The sequence below is a fragment of the Cajanus cajan genome, chromosome 6 (assembly GCF_000230855.2).
Source record: "Cajanus cajan strain Asha chromosome 6, NIPB_CcT2T_4, whole genome shotgun sequence".
Lineage (NCBI taxonomy): Eukaryota > Viridiplantae > Streptophyta > Magnoliopsida > Fabales > Fabaceae > Cajanus > Cajanus cajan.
Genome location: NC_138522.1, coordinates 57,734,494 through 57,757,098, shown reverse-complemented (window position 1 = coordinate 57,757,098; position 22,605 = coordinate 57,734,494). Strand labels below are relative to the sequence as shown.

The 22,605-nt window shown below is 29.7% G+C and overlaps 3 protein-coding genes across 4 annotated transcripts; 1 reads left to right on the top strand and 2 right to left on the bottom strand.

The window, feature by feature from the left end:
* Window positions 1-2,219: 2,219 nt before the first annotated feature.
* On the bottom strand, window positions 2,220-5,763 carry LOC109812228 (NADH dehydrogenase [ubiquinone] iron-sulfur protein 5-B). Its single transcript, XM_020376148.3, has 2 exons — window positions 5,515-5,763; window positions 2,220-2,525 (listed from the first exon to the last, which is right to left on the bottom strand). The coding sequence occupies exons 1-2, from the start codon at window positions 5,662-5,664 to the stop codon at window positions 2,424-2,426; spliced, it is 252 nt and encodes an 83-aa protein (XP_020231737.1). The 5' UTR covers window positions 5,665-5,763; the 3' UTR covers window positions 2,220-2,423.
* Window positions 5,764-14,207: 8,444 nt separating this feature from the next.
* LOC109812247 (pectinesterase inhibitor 6) lies at window positions 14,208-17,083 on the top strand. 2 transcript variants are annotated; one of them, XR_014427554.1, is made up of 3 exons: window positions 14,208-14,991; window positions 16,609-16,830; window positions 16,906-17,083. XR_014427554.1 is itself a non-coding variant. In XM_029274170.2 (2 exons), the coding sequence occupies exon 1, from the start codon at window positions 14,405-14,407 to the stop codon at window positions 14,975-14,977; it is 573 nt and encodes a 190-aa protein (XP_029130003.1). In that variant the 5' UTR covers window positions 14,208-14,404; the 3' UTR covers window positions 14,978-14,991; window positions 16,609-17,083. The 2 variants fall into 2 exon arrangements, 1 of the variants encoding a protein (XP_029130003.1); XM_029274170.2 differs by having other exon boundaries at window positions 16,609-17,083.
* Window positions 17,084-18,359: 1,276 nt separating this feature from the next.
* LOC109812246 (caffeoylshikimate esterase) lies at window positions 18,360-22,139 on the bottom strand. Its single transcript, XM_020376168.3, has 8 exons — window positions 21,866-22,139; window positions 21,686-21,776; window positions 21,556-21,588; window positions 19,774-19,920; window positions 19,559-19,689; window positions 19,336-19,473; window positions 19,138-19,236; window positions 18,360-19,000 (listed from the first exon to the last, which is right to left on the bottom strand). Exons 1-8 carry the CDS (start codon window positions 21,890-21,892, stop codon window positions 18,620-18,622), a joined length of 1,047 nt encoding a protein of 348 aa, XP_020231757.1. The 5' UTR covers window positions 21,893-22,139; the 3' UTR covers window positions 18,360-18,619.
* Window positions 22,140-22,605: the final 466 nt, after the last annotated feature.

The window sequence follows — 22,605 nt, the reverse complement described above, 5'->3', positions numbered from 1 at the left end:
TGTATATTTTATATGTTAAATATTTATTATATATAACAAAAATTCATAATAAATTATATTTATATTTTGTATAAATAAATATTTTAAATCTATAAATTATATTTTAGATTTAAAATAGATATTTTATATTGTAACATAATATTATTTTTAATTATTAATAATTTATTTAAAATATTAAAAGTTAATTCTAGATAAATATGATAAGTAAAAAAGTTGTATTAAATAATATATTTAAAGCATTTCTAAAAATGTTCTAAAGAAAAATAACTCTTAAAAATATTCTCTCATATATATATTAAGGAAATTGTATTGTAAGGGATGTAATACAACATCCAGTGATGGATGTCACCTAACATTTTACCATTTCACATTATGTTAAATATTAAACACAAAAAAACTAAGGATCCAATAAATATTCCTATCTCATAAGTAATAAAATATCCATGTCCAGTAAAGAAAACATAAATAGTAAAGAAAACATAAATAAGAAATATTTAATGGTCGAGAATAAACAATCAAATTTATATGGTTAAATTTGATAGAAGTTTTAATACTTTTTATGATTTAATTGAACAAGTTAGAGCGATGAGCGTGCTCGAATTTAGATGAACACGTTGGTGCTCTGTTTTCAAGTAAGGAAGTACGTCCATGTTCTGTTTTCAATTTACAGTTTTGTTTTCCACCAATATAGGGTAGTACACCCTTGCACAGTGGAGTACAATCATGCTTAATGGAGCATGTCATGCTTAGTTTGCAGATTGTGGCATCGTAATTGTCCCATACTAGTCAGCATAGCGATGCACAAGGGGAGCCAGGAATTCATGTAAAACATTAATGGAACTCTGGGGTAACTTAAATAGAAAAGATACAAATCATTGGATGCTTAGATTAAGAATTAAGAACTATATCCTTTAGCCTAGGAATATGATTTGGGAATTCAAAGATATGAGTAGATTAATTAATTATGTGAAAATTTTCATTGTTCTATGTGTGTTATCTTATAAGGTGCATAATTAGGACTTGATGTCTTTTAAGACGAGTTATCTAAACTATGAAAGACGAGGATGCTGCTCGGTTGAAATCATGTTTGCAAATGACTTAACCTGTGAAAGGCGATGATGGTACTTACTTTATTTGTGGAAACAGAAATTCAAGGGGGCATTTGTGTGCATTTTAATGATTGAACATGATAAACATATAAATTTGTGTTGAGTAAGAATAAATATGAATTAAGATTCTAGAGACCTTGAACGGTCATTGACCCGACTTTGGGAGTAACGTGAAGTGTAGAAATTCCAAATGTTTTATGTTGATCTCATGAGAGTGGAGCCGTACTTCAAAAGCTTGATAACCTTTATTAGGCACCCGATAGTATCATACTAGTAAAAGTGTTGAGTGTTGGAGGCAACCAATGAGGTGTTGCACTCTGCCTTTATGTTAACATTATACTCCTTGTATATTATCTTGATTACTAGTTATAAATACCACATATGCACATGGAGGAGAGATGAAGGAACACGGCAAATATAAGCATTTTATTGCTACGTTAAGTGTAAAATTCTATAACCTTGTGATTATGTGAACTATGTGTACCTATTATTATTATTCTTTGAACATGATGCGATAAGTATTTCATTTTCGTCTTATTTTCTGATTGTATCTTGATATGTTCGGTGTACAGATGACATGTAATTCAATTTTATGCTTAAACGTATTTTTTATTATTTATTATTATTATTATTATTATTATTTACGGTATTAAAAAACCTACTCAAGTTCAGACCCTAAATTTACAGAGACAATATACTAAGTGATGTAAATGGTTTTGATTTTTTACGATAATAAATGAGCGTAGAAATATATTCCATATTGAGGTAGGTAACAATCGAGGAAATTATGAATATAAGAGAAAAACCTATAAAGCTCATTAGTTGTTTCCTCATTGAGGAAGGAATAAATATTCGGCAAACTTCTAAGACCAAAAATAATAAATACAGTACAATACAGTGAAATCCAAAATACATCTTTACACAATAAAATTTAAATGTTGAACCAGCACGATCCACTGATAATAGAGTCATTTCCTTTCGAGGATTTTTAATAAAAATCCAAAATTTATTAGCTAACACCTAACAACTTTAATCTTTTGATTATTTTTTTTTTCATTTCGAGGATTTCAATCCTTTACCCAGCATAGCATGTTTGCACCTAAAAAGACATTTACCAAATTAACTCAGCAAACTTATATAGCAATTTGCAGTCCCAAGATGACCTCCAATTATTGCACAAGGAAACGAAGCCCGCAAGGTCAAAATGTATAAAATATGGGCTCACAGAACATGCAGGAATACTGATCCAAGCAAATTACAAACGTTTTATGAAATAATTGTTCAGAAGCTTAAATTGAAAATTAACTCCGGGTGCTAATGATGATGTTCATTAACAACCCCATCCTCCTGGCCTTTCCTGGCAGCAGCCCTTAGTTTGCGCTGCTCCTCCTTGTAAATCCGGTTTCGTCGTTGAAACTGCATTAAACAACAAAATCAACATCAGTAATTTATTTGCCTATCAAAGCAACACATGTTATAAGGTTTACCACGGAGTATGAAACAATCCTTGACAATTTTAGATAATATAGCATTCTCAGTTGCTTTCAAGACCTAAACTAAATTACCAGGATATACTTCTGTCACCAAAGTAGGCTTCATTGATAAAACATTGTACGCAGGATAAAAATGAAATCAGGAATTCTTTAAGCTTTAAGTTAAATACTCTAGTCATTTTCAATCCTCTCAAATTATCTTTAGTGTCCCACACAAGTTATACAACTTTCACTCCATATTCTGATTCCTACCAAAGCATTGTCTTCACTGCTCCCAAAGTAAACATAATAAGAGTTTTTCCTTTTAAATAAAAAATAAAATAAGCACTTTATGAGTGTGCTTTTGTTCCATTGAGGGGCAATATAAACAGAAGAATACAAATTGTTAGTAACAATACAACTTTTCACATTTTGTTCCATTTTCTATATGGTAGTCAATGCATAGCATGAACAATTTTGATGGAGATTTGGGGATGAAAGGATGAAGAACCAAGGTTGAGAAAGAGAAAGGGTCTTAAGGAAGAAAGGGTTGGGTAATTTTTTTAACTTTTTAATGGTATTGTGTGTGACACAAGATTATCCCATGGTTTATGAAGAAATTTTGAACTTTCATTTTGTTGTGTCCATTGGCTATGTTAGAAATCAAGCATGGGATTAGTATTGTTGTGTAGTCCAATTCTTTATTTTTCAGCAAATCAAACACATCCCAAGAGTATAGATATCATACACAGTACCTGATTACTAGATCAAACAATACAAAATTATAAGTCTGACTGTATTAGGTAACAAGATAACAACAACAAGAAAAGAATAAAAAGACAACTCTACCACTCGTCATTTTCTTTATATTTTCACTAGGCAAAAGAGACACTTTATAACTATATATTTATTTAAAAAATAAAATAGAGTGATTTAGGGTAGTTGTATGATATAATAGTTCCAAAAAAGTGGAGACAAAAAAATTACAAAAATGAGTAAATAATTGAGAAAGCGTGAAAGCATTCATTAGTGAAACAAGTAACTTACAGAGGATACAAATAAAATGTGTAAAAGAAAGAGGGTTAATTAATAAGTTTGTAATATTTTTAAGGGTACAATAGTCCAATAAAAATGGAAATAAAAAAACAGTCAAAGAAAAGATAATACCTTTATGTAATTTATAGTATAGATAGTATAAAACATAGCTTAATGATATATGCCTATGTTTGTGTTTTGAATATAATAACTCAGAACAATGATTAATTGTGTAATTTTTCACCTGAAATTTGAAATTCATGCACTAGACTAGTTATTAGCCCATGAACCACATGAAAATTTCTAACCTTACAATTAAACATCCTCATATGATAACATCAAATTTCTGAAACTAATCACCATATTATTGTCAACCACAGGATTATACATTCTCAGAGTTATGTCTTGACTATATATAAGGGTCTATGAATAATTTTTTAAGCCATTCAGTTCAGCCAAAACACCTAACAACTGATATACCATTATCCATTGTTAATTGAGTATACCCACTGCCTGAGCTACAAAAGATAGATAAATAAAACATGATGTGAAAGAAAGAAAAAAAAAAGTTGAGAAACTTAAAAGGCTTACATCAAATCAAATATTTAAGGTACAGTTGGAATTCAAAGTTCACAATCCATTACCAAATTCTGTTGAGCAACAAATAATTTTGGTCACAGGCAACAAAAAGAAGAACATAGTTGTCAAGTGCCAACAATAAGAAATACAAATGAAATCAGAGAATCCCAAGTAATCAGCACAAACCCCGTGTTGTTTTCATAGAGAACTCAAAGACCGAAATAGATGTAGATTAAAATATGATTGCTGCAGGGAAAAGACAAATAACATTTCAAGATTTAGGGGAAAAGGTATGTTGAAATCTTAAAAAGCACCTATAAAGTTTTATATCAATATCACGTCAAAATAGAACATGAATATGTTAACAATGCAAAATAATGAATTTTAATCAGAAAGGAGGCGTAGTATACAGAAATGTCACTCCCTACCCACACTTTACTCACTATATCCTGATTGTTTCATTAGAGAGAGGCAAACATTAGATACATGAAGAGAATGGATGCAACGAAATTAGCAGTTCATCGAGAAATTGCATGTTTTTATGATAGATTGGAAGTGCTTCCACAGTAAACTCTCCTGTTCACTTTACCCACCTTGTTGTTTTATTAAACTACTATTAGACAACAAGCACAAAAAATAAAACTAACAAGATGGCTCTACCCTGTCATTAATATAAGGCTCTACCCTGCCATTAATGTCTAACTTACTGAATGGATATGTTCTCTCAAACATAACAAAATGCCATTACTTATGAGCAACAAATAATAAAGCAAAAAAAATGATCTGACAAGTTTTAGATAAATTCCCAGAGCAGAGCTAAAAGATTTTTTTTTTTTTTTATGTTTTTTTTCCTAATGCTGCTGTAGTAAAATGATATTCCACAACCACAACAGTGAAAGGATTTTACAGTAACAGTGGCCAATTCAATCACATACAAGTAGAAAAGGGTTTAATTAATTAACATTAAGAATTCTGTTTTCACAATAGAGTATAAATATGAGTTCCTTCTTGATCGTGTTGGATACAGTTATTAAACGCTACATTCATCTTCATTTTGTAGAACGATTGAAGGAGAGGCGGGGAACTTGCAAATTCGCTTCTAACTTAACCACTTCCACAATTAGACACAATACAGTTAATTGAATGATCAAAAATTGAAGATCCAAAACACAATACGTCCGTGGAATTAACGCACTAAACAACGAAAATGGATCTAAGTAAAATGAAAAAGAGAGAAGATGTAACGGAAATGGACAGGATTCGTAAACGAGGAATGGAAATAAATAGGATTAGGGTTTGGATAGGGAAAGGGAAAAGACCTCTTTGGAATGGTGGAGGCACTCGAGGTAGTCTTCGCGGAGAAGAGCGCAATCCTTGGGCTCTCGGCAGCGAGACATGCATTCGCTGAAATCAATCCAGAAATCGTAGCAACGACCTTTGTTTCCTGTAATTCCCCAACCCGACGCCATTCTCTCTTTCTTCGCCGAATTCCTTTGATCTCACTGCTTCCTCCAAACCCCCTTCCCTTCTTCACCTTCTGCCACAGTTAAATTACCAAACTACCACCATTTCTTCTCTCTCTCTCTCTCTTTTATGTACAACATAAATTTTTATTTATCCCTTATTTTTTAATTAAATTAATGAATTTATTAATTAAATGAAATATATAGCAATGAAAGTATTTTCTTTACTATAAAATCTTATATTATAAATTAAAATTCAAGATTTAGGAAGGATGTCTCACAATTTTTTTCTCTTACTCCTTCAATGAGATATTCTTAATATTTTTCTATTTTATGTAACTGATGAATATTTTTTTTCATAATCCTTTTAAAGTTTCATCCTTTTAATCATTATTTATATATATATATATATATAATCATTATAATCACTAATCTTTCTTAATATATATTTTTAATCAATATATCAAAATTGAATTTTAATATCAATAATTAAAATAATTTTACATCACAATTTAAATTGTTCATCATAAATATAAAATATATTTTATAATTATATATATTAAATACATTTATTTATATAAATTCTAATTATATATATATACAGATTAAATTACAAATTTAATTACAAATTTTCATGTAGTTGAAAATTATTAGTTTTTATAATCATTAATTTAAAATTCATAATTATTGTAGTTTTTAATCAATCAAGAAAAATAGTAATTGTGATAGTTTTTAATCAATCAAGAATAATAGTAATGTGATAGTCATTATGACGATGATGATGATCGCAATAATAGCATTGATTGTAACAATGGTCATAACAATAGTTATGGTGTCAAAGTTGATAATGACAATGATGATAATAACAATAGTGGTGATAGTGATTAAAGATAAAACAAATTAGATCTGAAATATAACTTACATAACCTGTTAAAATAAGCAAGGAGAGATGGGAAATTAAATCCACTATCCAACATAGTCCAACTCACTAAGTTAGAAGTTTACCTTGGTAATACGCACTTTTACTTAATGTATATTTCATTAATATATATTTTATACATATTATTAAGGTTCAACTTCAATCATGATTAGAGAACAACACTAATCACACATAGCTCATATTTGTAGAGGTGATTCAAAAGAGAGAGATGGATTAGTGTGAATTTGAAAGAAAAAAAAAATGTTTGATGAGGATATTTAAGAGGAATTAAGAGAAATTAAAAATGAGTCCCATATTATTTTTCATACCTAATTCATTAAGAGGATTCTAATAGTATTTGAAAAACATATAAAATTACAAAATGTAAAAAAAATAACAATTCACTTTATATTATAAAGTAAGAGTAACATAGTGATTGTAAATACCAATTTTATTATATTTCTCATCTAATTTTATTCTACTAAATAATTACAAATTTCAATTTATTTATTATCTATTTCCTATCAAATCTATTATCTTTTAGTCCCTTCTATTACTCGCCCTCCCCAAATAAAACACTAAGGAACTGCACCTAATTTTTTTCTTGAAAGAAAGCATGTGCAGGACGTAATCAATTTTGAGCTTCTTTTATATGCCAAGACTTTACCAAAGCTCTTAATATTGTCACTTTCACTTCAAAGAGTGGGTCATAATTTTAAGTTTGTCTCGTTCCATTTTTTACATGTTGGTGACGAGATTAGCCAAAATAAACCCAACTATCTTACTTTGTCAATCATAATGACAAGAGTAATGATTGAGAGATAAATGACAGTTTTTGTATTGAGAGTGTGGTAGTTGATATGAATGAATGGAAAAAGATATCTTATTTTTTTTATCTCAACTTTCTAGCAAGGATAAAAAATAAATAGCACCAATAAAATTGATAGACAAAACTAAAATAAACAAATCATATTTTAAGTGTGTACTAAACAATTTATTATAATATATATAATAGTTATTCTATTATAACTAATAACCAAATGATCCTTAAAAGCCACATCAATGATAATTTTCTATTTTCAACTAATAGTGTAAATGGTGCAAAAAAATTTATTAAATGATAAAAATTAAGTACAATTTCTTAAATGCGATTGATGTTGTTTTTAATCAAAATTAAAGTTTTGTCTCAATAATATATATAATTCTATATTAATGAAATATGTTTTAAAAATATAATTAATTACACCTAAAAAATTGATAATAAGTTTTGTCCTTTATTAAACTCAATTAATATACATTAATAATTAAAAAAGAGAACCCCTAACATCACTTTTTGCACTTGGTGGGCAACCTTCTTCAAGGAGATCCCCCCTGATGCGTAGGGACTAGTCGAATAGTTGTAACTGGACGAAATTATTTGCAATTTGTATGTGCAATAATCCTCTAGGTGGACCCTTGTTACTACCCCAACATGTCATTAGGACACCTCATCTGGTACTATTGGGAGTGTCTTCCTATTCTATTATTTCATGGCAAACAAATAAAGTACTTTGATTAAAAAATAAAGACTTAAATATGTTTTTTTACCTTAAATTTAAAATAAATTTATTTTTAATTCCTTAAATTTAAAATTATTAATCTAGTTAATTTTAAAAAATCTTATTTTAGTCCCTTATATCACTAATAATATATATGAAAGTAACGAATTGAGACAATTATATACCATTAATTAAGTTTAATGTGATATTTTTATTAATAAAAATATTAATAGGTAGATTTTATGTGATAATATTTGATAAATCTTTTAACAAAATTTAAGAATAAAAACTATTTTTTTAAAATTATAAAAATTAAAAATATTAATTTTAAATTTGAAGGAATAAAAATAAATTTAATTAAATTTGAGAAACTAAAAATATATGTAAGTCAAAATAAATTTTTAAAACCAAGCTATTAGGATGAGATAAGATGAATATTTATATTAGTGTAAAAAAATTAATATTTATAGGATATCTACTTTTAATAATATTTTACATGAAATATTAATTTAACTATTAAATTATTGTTATTAATCTAATGATTATTTACATTAAAATTTAAATGATAATATTTATAAATATATAATTAAAAAAAATTGTGTTTTAAATAAAACAATATATTAAATAAAAAGAGTGATAATGCAACATGTTCTAATATTTTTGCCACCTTGTCAGTATTGGATTTGACAATTTATGGTACAAGTGAAACAATAAATAAAAATCTCATGTATAAACATTTTAAAATGTAAGCATATATTACACTAAAAAAACCCATAATTCGATAAAAATAATATATTTTATTATATTATATAAATAACATAATTTTAATAAATTTCAAAATATGTATTACTTTCAATTTACTTACATATCTTATCGTCTATTATAAATAAATATTATATTTTAAATTATATCTAAATGTATTTTTGTTATTTATTAATATACTAATTTTTAGTTTGTACATCGCACAAATTAAATAATTTTTTTTTGTATATTTATAATAATAATTATTATAATTTATAATAAATAATTTTTTTAAATGTATAAATTATATTTTAAATTTATGATAAATAATATAAAATTATAATATAAGGTTATTTTTAAATTAAAAAAATAAGTTGTTAACATAAACAAGCATCTTTATAAATATGTATGATAAATAAATCGATAGATCTAAATAGTTTGGTAGATAAGGGATGGTTGAATTTTGAAATGATTATATATATATATATATTGCCTAAATACGAAGAATGTGAGTGTAATGCATATTTCATTGACAAGAGAAGGATCGTTGAAAAATTTTAATGGAGAGAATGAAGATTTTACCATCTAATTTAGGAATTTTGAATTAATGATTAGAAGTGGAGCATTTTATAATTTGAGGCATGATAAAAAAGGGACATAGTAAAAAATAAAAATTCAATTTATTTATAAAATAACATAAAATAATATAGAAAATATTTAGTGTGCACCTATATAATTTTTCTGGGTCTGTCCCAATTATGGATTTTGTGGCGTCCCAACTCTATACAAAACCCAGGACCAGAGTGCACCTTCTACATATTTATTTAGTTGTTTTGGTGCCATTGTTAGGTTGTAATAAACACTTTACATCATACAGAAAGGTGTTGTTCGAAATTTTCATCCCTTAATAGAGTAGATTTTCCCCTCTTTTTTCTAATACTTTTGTTGCCTGTACATTTGTAGGACATGATTTAAATTTATGGGTAAGAGTTAAGAGTCATTTTTCTTATCATGTTAAATGAATGCATGGAATAGGTTATAGGCGGGTTTTAGTTCACCTATTTATTGGGAATGGTGATTAGGTCTGCGTGGTTTGATTACGTATTATGCCAACAGACCATGCACACAATTGTCTTAGAAAATGACCTCCTTTGTGCCATAATATACTATACGTTTACGGGTTTGGTTATGCGTTGGAACCAAACACCACATAATAGCTTCTGCTTTGGATCTTTGTTTCACATGATCACGTTTCATTTCAACTCAAAATACAATTGAAGATTAGTCATAAGTACCGATACAATTTGATAAAATCAATAAATGATTTTTTTTTTCTGGAATAAAACATACAAATGAACATGTACACCTAGTCTCCCAATTGAGTATTCATCTAGCCATAAAACATACAAATGAGTGGGTGTGATTACTACGACAGTCTACCGTTGCTTTAGTTTTGGGTCTTTCTCTCTTATTTTTTCTCCATTGTTTCCCCTTCTCCTTTTCTTTTTATTTCCACCACCACAACACAATCGTTGGAGCTGATTTTTTAGGACACACCATTTCCCTTTTGTTCCTATCTCGCTCCATTCTTACTCAACATAAACACAAATTAACCAAATCTCCTATTTATCACCCATTAGTTAACACCAAACAACCATCGCCATCAAAATTCACCTCACCCATAACATACAATTTAATGATCTCATGCTCAGTATTTGCAACACCCATTATCATTTCATATATGCATTTTATCATATTCTTAAAGTTGGTGAAAACTTTTTTGACCCTAACTTAAATATATTGTTTAGCATTGGTAAAAGTTGACGCTACTTTCAAATTTAGTATTAACCCAATTGATGCTATTTAATATTAAAAATTTGAAACAAAATATAATTTATTGGAAAATCTAAATAATAGTATGATGTGTATATATATTACATACTGTACTGTCTGTACCGCGAAGCCGAGCTCGGCATCATAGCACAAGATGAGGTCGGGCACGCGCTATGCGACATCAGCTCGGCATTTAAGCAGATCATAACTGATCTCAAGGGATCTCGCTTCAGACGAGATCCACTATCTAATCTTATCATATCTTATCTCAGGCCCAAGGCCCAAAGCAACCCTAATTCACACTAAGGTACGTGCATTACTTATACGAGATTCATACTCCCACAAACACTAACTTTAGCATCGGAGTCTCTTTTGCATGTACCACCCCCATCTTGGAGCACCAGCGTACCAGTGAAGGAGGCTCACCGATCTTACCTGCTGGCGGATCAGCTTTACAGTAGATTTCCGGTAAGAACACATACTATCCACACATTACATTTTATTTAGGAAAAGTCTAATGTTTTGACATTTAGGTCATACTTATAGTACATTTTCATTATTTGGAGGCACTAAAAATGGAAAGGAAAGACATTATTGACCATTTAAAGTAGGGATGTGCAAAAAATCCAAATTGATCCGAACCGATCCATAACCGATCCGATCCATATTAAAAAATCCGATCCATTTTGAAAAAAAATCCGAACCGAACCACTTTATAAACCGGTTCAGTTATCCGATCCATTTTTACAAAGTGGATCGGTTCGGTTCAGTTTGGTTTTCTAAAAAAACCGATCCATATATGAGTAAAAAAGTGGATAACTGCACCGCATCGAACCGATCCAATTTCAAAAAAACCGATCCATATTTTAAGAAAACCAAACCGGTCCACTTTATAAAAAATGGATCGGTTAACCGATCCACTTTTATAAAACGGTTCGGTTCGGTTTGGATCGGTTTTTTGAAAAAACCGATCCATGAACACCCCTAATTTAAAGTAAAGCCAAGAGCTTAAAATACATAGAGAAGCACATTTTGGAAGTCTCACAATACTCATAACCGATCCACTTTTATAAAACGGTTCGGTTCGGTTTGGATCGGTTTTTTGAAAAAACCGATCCATGAACACCCCTAATTTAAAGTAAAGCCAAGAGCTTAAAATACATAGAGAAGCACATTTTGGAAGTCTCACAATACTCATATCATACTCGTGACTGACCCTAACCTTTTTTAGTCCATAAGTTTCAATAGTATTTTGAAGCTAAGAAACTTATTCTAGAATTAACGCTGAACCTTTGACCTTATTAATGTTTAATGGAAGCATTTTTTTTTTCTTCATTTTTATACTTATTATAAAATTTATCTATATTAGATGTTTAATCGAGTTTCTCTCTCTTTTTTTCCTTCTCTCTCAATTTTAGACGTACATTTAGGAAAGAATAAAAAGGTGAATATAATTGTTTTTTCATTCATAAAAAATTATAGTAATTGTTATGATTCAAATTTAAGATCCTTTCGATATTATTTCAAATTTTCATCGATGGACTAATCCCAATGGTTGAAAATAAATCTAATTGTTAAAATTATAGGGAAAGAACTTAGACGTTAATTCGTGAAAAATGATTTAATTGTTTGAGAACTCCATGAATTAATAAAAAAAATATTAACTATTTTAATTGAATAAAAGAACCATAAAAGTAAGACTTGATGATCTTATCGGATACATCTCTATACCCCAGAAGGAAACAAATGTTACGTTATGTTAATTAAGTGATTAGGCTAACAAGTTGTTAGATGTAAACTCTTGATCCTAAAAGTTTTCTTACTATAGAAATATCCTTAATTTTAATTGATTGTTTTTAATTATATAACTTTGATTATCAATTCCTTTTCTCCAAATCAATATCCAACTTATTTTTTCCCCACTTTTTTGCTTAATTTTGATTGAATAACAATAATTATTAAACTAATCGCATGTCCATGAGGAGAAAACAATATTTATTATTTGACAATATCATACACTTACTCTTATCCCATATCAAAATATCACTTATCTCTGGCTTCCATTCTTAATATGTATAGATCATGTTTATAATTTTTTAAAAATTTAAAAAATTGTTTAATATTTTATTTTATTAATTTAAATTAACGAATATTTATAAAAAAATTTATACTTTAATTTGAATATATATAATGAAATATTATATAATTTTTAAATTTTTTAAAAATTGATAGATTTAATATATAGATTAAAAAATTTTAATTTAATAATTTAATTGTTAAAATTCAATATATATTTTGGATGACGAAATTTTATCTCTCCTCATATATATATATATATATATATAATTTTTTACTGTACGATGAATCGATGATCGTATTGAAATTAAAATTTACGACCTGATTAATATTATCCCAACCCCACCGTTGTAAATCATCCAAATTAATCTTAACCATAAATTTCTTATGTCCATCAAGTTAAGAGAAATTAATTGCGGGTGTTTATGAATTATCAACTAGGCATTAAATCACATTAAGGTTTGTATAATGCCGCTGTGTCATAATTATGGGATGCAGTTTTTGGTTTTTAAGTTAGGCACTTGAATTCCTTCTCATCATTATATTATTTGTCAAAAAAAGGCAAGAACGAACGAGACCTCTCATGTAATCAAATCCAGCATGAGGTATTAGAGCCAAACCAGTTGAGGTCCCATTCGGCCACCCACCCTTCTTTTTTCGCCTAACCGTTTCATTTTGGCCATTAGCATGAGGTAATAATTAGACATTTAAGTACGACTAATAGCAATATGACACATTTATTTCCCTTCTTGTTGTTAGATTATTGGGAAGGACTTGTGGGAATAAAGTTCTGCAACTCCAAACAATATGCACGTCTCCAAGTCCGTTAAGTTTTTCCACTTCCATTTTCATATTGGTCTTTGGTTTGTAGATGTTTATTGTCTTGGATTCTAATTGCTTGATCATATATTGTATGATTAAGATTGATCAACATAAAAAGAAGCCTTCATAATAGAAAAATATAGCATTTTTTTTTCTGTCACTCTTGTTAAAAATTAATCCCATTTGCAGTATTATTTGATCGAAAGAATTTTTCACCCAATAAAAATTGAGTTAATTACTTATATACTATCGGTATAAATTTTTTTTACACTAGCAACCAATCATATCTTTTAATAGTATCATGTCAGTTGTTTATTTAATAAAATAATAATAAAATAAGTAACTTTAAAAGATATAATTGATTGTCAGTGTAAATTTTTTTATAATAACAGTGTATAGATGATTAACTCATAGAAATTTAAAGACGTGATTTTTCTTTAAATAACTTATAAGCGCATATATAGTATCAAATTAATACGTTAGCGCTAACTTGTGGGATTAAACAAATTAACTTATTAGATTATTCTTATCGTGACCAGTCCGAAACTCATTTTCCGTTCACATGTTGATAACTTTTTCAACATATTTTAGTAGTTCACCTCCCGTATCCCTTTTCTTAATTGCACTCACTAGCCTCTTGCCTACGAAACAGTTCCCCCTAGAAAAAGTCCATAAAGTGAAGCATTACATGCTGCATTTAAAGACCCTACCTTCAAACCTAAACCTCTCACTTCTCTCCGTTCTATTCTTAATACACCAAGTACCCAAATAGCATCACAAACACCTTTTTTTTCCCTTCAACTTGTTCAATTCTAAAATGGTTATTATAGCACGCCTTATGTTTCTGTTTGCATTGTTCCAAATGGTATTTGCAAAAGGGCACGATAATGTAAGAGAGGCATGCAGCGTGACAAGGTACCAAAAGCTTTGTGTTCACTCGCTAGCACATTTCTCCAACACTGCTGGAAGAAGCCCCAGCAAGTGGGCACGTGCGGGAGTGTCCGTGTCAATAGGCGAGGTCAAGAAAGTTAAAGCATATCTAGCAGAATTGAAGAGGCAAGGGCACATGAAAGGAAGAAACAGGGTTGCACTTTCAGATTGTGTTGAAACCTTTGGCTATGCCCTTGACGAGCTTCACCAATCCCTTGGTGTGCTTAGAAGCCTGAGCAGAAGCACGTTTAGTACCCAAATGGGGGACCTCAACACATGGATCAGTGCTGCACTCACTGATGAAGATACTTGCCTCGACGGCTTTCAAGGCAAAAATCATGAGAAGCAAATTAAAGTGCTACTCAACCGGGTTCAGAACGTGTCTTGCATCACCAGTAACGCTCTAGCGCTTGTAAACAAACTTGCCACTACGGGTCTTGGAAGCATCAACAATCCATAGAAGTTCAGAAATGGGTAAAAAATATATATATACTTGTTTGTATAATAAGCTGTGAACAGAAGATTTCTAGAGGGGCTATATAACAGTGGTTTTATATATGTGTCTAAAATGTATATTTGTTTGTTCTTCAATGTCCAGGAAATTTGACCATATATATGTGAGATTGAGTATGTTAAGGTTTGGATATGTAATATGTTGTTTTACTAGAACCATGGATTGGATGCTAGTTGCTCTTTGTAAATATGACATGCATGCAATACTAAAAGTTGTTCACCAGTTGAAGTTACTATTGTTTCTTTTGCTGAGTTCTTACATATTTGGGTGTCGTATTCTTTATGCTGTTTGCTCACTTTGTTACGTCGTCTCTGATTAGTATCAGTCAAGTTAGATTCTATTCTATATATATATATATATATATATATATATATATATATATATATATATATATATATATATATTATATTATATTATTTTTTTTGTTAGATGATTCATATTATTTATGATAATTGTTTGCTCTTCATCATGATGTAGAACTATTATTAAAAAAAAAAACTTATCGGAAAAATATTATAATATATTTATTATAATATTTCACCAATTCCTATATATAACATAATAACTAAAATAACTCCAAGCGTGTGGTTCAACGGTAGGAGTTGATCCACGCTTAAGCAAGGTCAGGAGTTTGAATCCTGCCTTGTGTATGTAGCCGGCTATCCCACCCTTTGAGTTGACTCCAACATAACGAGGAGATTAGTCACCACCGATAGGAGTGGATACTCCAGAAACGAACAAAAAAAAAATAGAATAACTAAAATATACCATTTATATGCATTTTTATTAAAGAAGTGAAGTGCTCATTTACCTCAAAATTTTAAATTTAATTACTCATGCATATTTTATATCAAATTTTAACAATTCAATCATTAAATTAAAAGTTTTTCATATATAGATCAAATCAACAAATTTTTAAAAAATTTAAAAATTATTTAATACTTCATTTCATTAATTTAAATCAACGTATAAAATATCTTTATGATTATTTATCAATTTGAATTACTAAAATGAGATATGAAATAGTTATAATTTTATTTTAAATATATAAATTTAATCTATGTATTAAAAACTTTTAATTTAATGGTTAAATCATTAAAATTTGATATAGAACATTGAATAAATTAAGAAACTTAAATTTACTTTTAAATTAATTAAATAATCCACACACAAATCGTGAATTATACTGATTGGGGTCGGTAGTTTGTAACATCCGAAAATACTCCAATTCAATAATTAAAATGAATACTAGGGATGTAACATTTAATCCAGATTAACTAACTTTTTTTAATACTCATCTACCTATCTATTTACAATATAAAGATTGAGCCACAAATTATGATGTTACCATCTCAAATTTTTAGAGATTATAAATTTTTCGCATTAACATTTTTTCTTATGTAACATGTTTTTCCTATTTCACAATTTGCTACATTTTTTTATTAATAGAGATTAATACTTTTTAATTGAAAAATGAATGTCTTTTATTTGTTATTAAACTCATTAAAAATTATTTATGTCATTATTTGAGTAGTCTCTTTCTTTTTATTTATTATTATTTTTTTAAACTTGTACAGGTAGGAGTGTTCGGCCACCACCCTATCGGCCGCCGAATGGCATGACCAGTTAGCCGAACGTCAATCGGCCACCTGGATCGGCCTATCATCACTTGGTATGCTTAATCAGAGATTAGGGGTTAATTAGCCGATTAAAGTGTATTACCTAATACGGTAATTATGTTGCAAGGCCCATGGGGTCCAGGGCCTATAAATGTCAGTATAAATAGCTCAGGTCAAAAGGTAACGTCACTGTTCATTTAATTATCCTAGATATCTGTGCTTGACCTGACTTGAGCGTTGGAGTGCCTTTTGCAGGTACCAACCCCTCTACTCACATCGGATCGGAGCACTCGTTCGGCCTTCATATTGCGAAAAGATCATTAGTGTAACCTCTTTGTAGGTACAAAACTTATGTGAGTTCATGTTATGTTCTTAAGTTTTATAAATATATCCATTTTAATTCAAATAAAAATCTATAAATATATTTTAATTATTGTGCTTTGATTCAATTTTATTATTTAAGTTTTTTGGGCTTTTAAAAGAACAATAATATATAATAGAACTTGATATATTTAATCCAATTTTAGATAAAAGAACTTAGAATGTCCCTCTTTAATATCCATTCATTTCTAACGATGATCATGTTTTATTTTTGAGTTATTATACTTTTAATACATAGTCATTATTTTATTAATTTATTTTTCTTTTTATTTTTCTTCTCTTTTTGTATCAGTCATATTTGTAAATATTTTTTCTTTTCTCCTCTTTCATATATCACTCGTATCAATAATTTCAATAATTTTTTTTATCGCTTCCATTTTCTTCTTCAGATTTGTCTTTCCCATCAACACACGTAAAAAAAGGAAATGCGGTAACTTAAAAAAATCCATTTATTATCTATAAAAAAATAATCCTTTTATTTATTCTCATTATTCATGCTTACTTTGATATCAATTGATACCTACTAAGTAGCACTAAAAGAAATTGACTACAAGAATGACTAAGGACTATGAAGGAATATAAAATAAATTTAATTTTCATCTATGGGCGGTGTAAAGATTTTTATTATATCAACTAATAAAAAAAATCTTAAATTAAATATAATCTTTAAAATAATTATTATAAAAGTTAACAAATTCGTGATGTAATTAAATAAAGTGTAAAAGTTACATTTCCGTTGCGTTGTAATTAAATTTATATTAAGTTACTTATAATGATTCCTATATGTTAAATGAAACGAAGCTTAGTTAAAGGAAAACATTCAGGCATCATGAGTTTATTCTGCTATTCATGTCTCCTTTTCTTTTGATGGCGCATGATGCAAATTGCCATATTGTGTTGTTTTGTGATAACACATGGCAACTGGGAAGAAAAGGGTTGCTTTGTGATTAAAAAAAAAAAAAAAATTTATGGTATATTGTATATTTGGTGTGGTGATGGTGTTGCAGGTGGTCCAAGAAGTAATAGATCCAGAAGAATTCAGGCCCAATAGTTTTTGGCCAACCACAACCTCTTAGTCTTAGGTTAACCTTCCAAACTATCTAGAACTTCCATATTCGTTATTTGATCAAATTGCGAATTGATACATCCAATTAGGAGCTTAACAATAGCATGTGTTGTGATTAAAAGTAAAACAATCTTGATCATTGTATATAGTTGTATGAGTAAGATTAACTTTTTGTTTTGGAAATTTTCACCATATCCGCCCCACTATAAATGAATATACCTACTGAGAATGTATAAAAGGACAAGAACTAATTTTAGGCATATTGCATAGTCAAGATTGGTTTGATTCAAATTTATTTTCTTCCAGGTTTTAATCTTTGCAATGTTGCCCACACACCAGCTCCCCGAATGTTATTTTGATGTTCCCTTTGAAAAATTTCTGGAACGACGCTATTTGGAGCATTGCCACATTTCGCTTTACTTTTGTAAACAATTTAGACTCCTATCAATTATGAAACCATGGGGAAGATGGTCATAATAAAACATTATATAGGTACATAGTCACAGTCCCTTGGATAACAATCTAAATTGCAGAGTGGTGTTGCAAACGGCTTCTTTTCAACCCACACAGATAGCTTCTTCGCCCCTTCCTTTGTTGCTGCAGAATCTTTGCTTGTGATGCAACTGTGGTCAATCTCTCAATGCCATAGTTATAAGTAGTCTCAAATTGTTTTGGGGACTCACAAGTGGCATTGCTCGTGTGCATGTCTAGCCACATTATAATATCTGCAAAGACTTTTTCGATGTTGTCATCCGTTTCCCCCGAAGTTAAGCCATGCCACATTCCCGGGTACAATTTTATGGTCTTATCTTTGCTACTTGCTCGCTCATATAATGCCCTGCTTACTTCTGGGTCAGTCACTGTGTCTGCTTCTCCATGCAATACAAAAAACGGCAGAGTCACCTGATCCAAATTCAGCCAACAAAGTCGCCTATAGTGAGTATATTTAACAGGTGATCATTTTTTAGTATGACATTGCTGATGATAGAGAATCTGATTGACCATTTTGATTATGAACTAAACCCAATGTAAAAACAAACCTTATATAAGCTGTCTTCAAGGCTAATGCTGATTCTCAACATTTCTAATGCTGTTTTTAACCTGGGTTTGTCCTGGTATATCAACTTGTTTTTTCTTATCTGCAACCAACGTTAAAGGGAGAGAGGCACATTAGTTAACTCCAGCACTAAAACAGCAAGATTTCAAGTAAGCATCTGAGAAAGAGGTTAAAGTTTCACCCTTTCGCGTTTGGCAGGGTCTTTGAAGGCTGAATTGATGACATCCTTTGTGGGAACAATCTTCCACTTTGGGATTATGTCTTCCACTTTAGTCAATATGTTGACCACCACCGGGTGTGGCTTCACCTTCTCTGATATCTGGTTTAATTAATTCTAAACTATTAATATGATTTGTTTTTCTATACTAAAAAAAGTTGATGCAAAACATGTTGATAGTTGATACCTTACACATGGGGGCGATGAGAACCGCACCGTCCCAGAATGAAGGGTCCTTTCTATGTAAAAGTAGGCTCACTGCCCCTCCCATGGACTCTCCATACAAGAACCTACCCTTTCCCTTGTACTCTGGGAGCTCTGAGAAACGCATATATTATAAAACATGAAGCTTAGGTGAGATTTGAAGAGAGTAATGGTGAATCTGAATCCCTACTTACTTACCGCTAACTGACTTGAAAAAGTCATAACAATCGTTAACGATGTTATCAAACTTCTTAATGTAACAACGAGCTCCTTCAGAACCTCCATGCCCTTCATAATCGATTCCGAACACAGCATATTTGGCACACGCTAGCCGTACCCCACATTCTACCCGCCATGCAAACCAAACAAACCAACACATTAACTTTCATTCTTACACATAACCACAGTCATAACTACTCCGCATGAAATAAAAAACTTTACTATATACTATTTAACTTTCATTATTTTTATCTTTTATATTTTTAAATAAATATATCCAGCAATAGGGTGTCTCTTCCCACAATAATACACTTCAGAACAATAGTAAATTTCCCTCTTAATTGTCGAATCCAACCAGAAGGGGAAGAAAATAAAGTAAAATAAATCCTTTTAGAATAATACCACATATCACTCACTACTGACATGACATGTCATAAACTTTTGTTAACAAAAAAAATTTAGTTAAGATATCCGGAGCTACCTACATTCTATTTCATAGTGCTGTGAATTTTAGTTGGGTCACGCCAGTACTAAATCTGTACAGCATGCAATCCATTAAAAAAACAGTACTTTTTTGACTTTTTTAGTCAAACCGTACGTACCCTTGCGTGGCTACAAGAAAAATTGGAAGGCAACCAAATTGTAAAAGATCTCAATTTCACAGGTTTCGTTTTGAAAGGCAACAAAATCAATCCGACGCTGATCATCATGACACACAGAATTTGGTCAACAAATTCTCTTGCTTAAAAATAAAGTTAATCAAAAAAATATGGTGGACACTGGCTGATCTAGGACCTTAGATCAATGGGACAGTTTATTTTTTTATTTATTTATTATATACATATATATATATATTAATACATAAATATTAGATGAAAAAACAAAATATTCGTTAGAATTGAAAAGTAAACTGAAAATAGGCCAAAATACAAAAAAAAAAAAAAAAAAAACTAGCAATACAAAACAAAAATTGACAACAAATGAAAAATTAGGAATAGGAGATTCACAATTTAAATTGAGAGGAAAAAATTCATAATTTAAGACACTTACATATATTATTTTAAAAGTTAGGAATGCACCTCGAATATAATTTTATCACTTATGGTAGATGCAAAATTAACATTTGAGTTAACCCTATTTTATTTTATTTTAAATAATTATAATATTGATGTGAAATATAAAATTAATAATTAATTTTTATTAAAAAATATAAACACGCACCTTATAGAATTTATTTCATAATCACATACGTAGCTTTTAGAGGTAGACACTAGACAGCCTATTGGGAGTATGAAGTAATTAATATCTTAATCGGAGGCTCAACCACTAATGAATAAATATTCATGTACTCCACAGTCTATATTTTCATTTTAATTGGAGGGGGGTTCAACCACCTACGACAAGACGGCAAATCACGCGACGAACATAGATAATTATCGGATTCAAACGTTAAAGATTTAAGTCGGTGTGAATTTAAAGTATTCAAGTATACATATCTTTTTATAGAATAATAAAACTCTTATATTCTCTATACATACAAGATTAATATTCGGCTCATATGTTAATTTGATCTTGAACATAATATTTCTAATAAAACTGAAACCCTTGTGTGACACGTAAATTGCAGAATTTAATTTGTGTTCGTGAAACAGACACAGTTGCATAGTTATTTTACCTACTAATTTTCTTTAAAGAGAGAAACATAGGGGGAGAAATATTTGGAAGGAAAGGAAAGGAGAGTGATGAAAGATCATTAATTACCTCTCATGAAACGACTGCACTCCATGCCATAACCTGCAACATATAATTAATGAAACCAAAGTAAAAACGACAGCTACTAAGAGAGAGATAGAACATAGAAGGAAATTAAAGAGAAGAGAATTGTTATTACCATGGCAGAGGAAAACGAGGGCCCTTGGAGAAGAGAAAGGCACCCATTTGCAAGTGAAGAGTTGCACTCCCCTTGAATTCTTCCAATATTCCTGAACAGGACCATAGTACAATTTCCATATTAGAATAGTTACCATAAAATAATGAAGGAAAGAGGAGTGTGTGAAATGAAGAGAGTTACCTCTTGATATTCAAAGTCTAGATCCATCAAAGAGAAGTGATGAGGGATCTGCAAAGTGCACTTCTAGCTCACTGGTTTATGAAGCCTAAAGCACGTGAAGATGATGAAAGTTGTTAATTATAAGTGAAAAGCAACAAGGCAGAGGAATAACATATGAAAGAGTGTGGTGGAGGAGAGAGAGAAAGAGAGAGAAATGGAGAAGGAATGGATAGAAGAAGGTAGAGAGTCCTGTCCCTTTGGAGAGCCTGTTTTCTTATACATATTAATTTCACTGTTTACTTTTTTCTTTCTCACTCAATAATTCCATGTACTTTTTCCCTCAATCAATGTGTTCTCAGTTTTCTTTTATAATCAGTATGGTGTTTTAGTTTATTCATATGGTAGTAATTTTTATGAATAAATAAATATCTTTAATTAAAGGATTCATTACTAGAATTTCTCTTATTACATGTGATTTTTTTTGCGAATTTTTCATAAAAATTCGCAGGAAATGTTGTACCTATAAATTTCTCTGCGAAACTTTATCTGTAGGTAATACTTTCGTGGATAATATATTTTTATGAATTTTAAAATTCGCAGGAAATTTTTCTACGAAATTTTTTGCGAAAAAAATTCGCAGGAAAGTTTCCTGATAAAAAAAATTTGTAAGAAAGTTTCCTGCAAAAAAAATTTCGCAGCAAAGTTTCCTGCAAATTTTTTCGCAAGAAATTTTGCAGGAATATTTTTTACGAAAAAAATTT

What these genes read in the sequence shown, in the direction of transcription:
- LOC109812228 (XM_020376148.3), bottom strand. Translation starts at nt 5,664, where the DNA reads ATGGCGTCGGGTTGGGGAATTACAGGAAACAAAGGTCGTTGCTACGAT. An exon ending in GCCTCCACCATTCCAAAGAG is followed by an intron (nt 2,526 to 5,514) that starts GTCTTTTCCCTT and finishes TGTTTAATGCAG; the next exon opens with TTTCAACGACGAAACCGGAT.
- LOC109812247 (XM_029274170.2), top strand. Translation starts at nt 14,405, where the DNA reads ATGGTTATTATAGCACGCCTTATGTTTCTGTTTGCATTGTTCCAAATG.
- LOC109812246 (XM_020376168.3), bottom strand. Translation starts at nt 21,892, where the DNA reads ATGGATCTAGACTTTGAATATCAAGAG. An exon ending in CTTTTTCAAGTCAGTTAGCG is followed by an intron (nt 19,690 to 19,773) that starts GTAAGTAAGTAG and finishes TGCGTTTCTCAG; the next exon opens with AGCTCCCAGAGTACAAGGGA. An exon ending in ACCCTGCCAAACGCGAAAGG is followed by an intron (nt 19,237 to 19,335) that starts GTGAAACTTTAA and finishes CGTTGGTTGCAG; the next exon opens with ATAAGAAAAAACAAGTTGAT.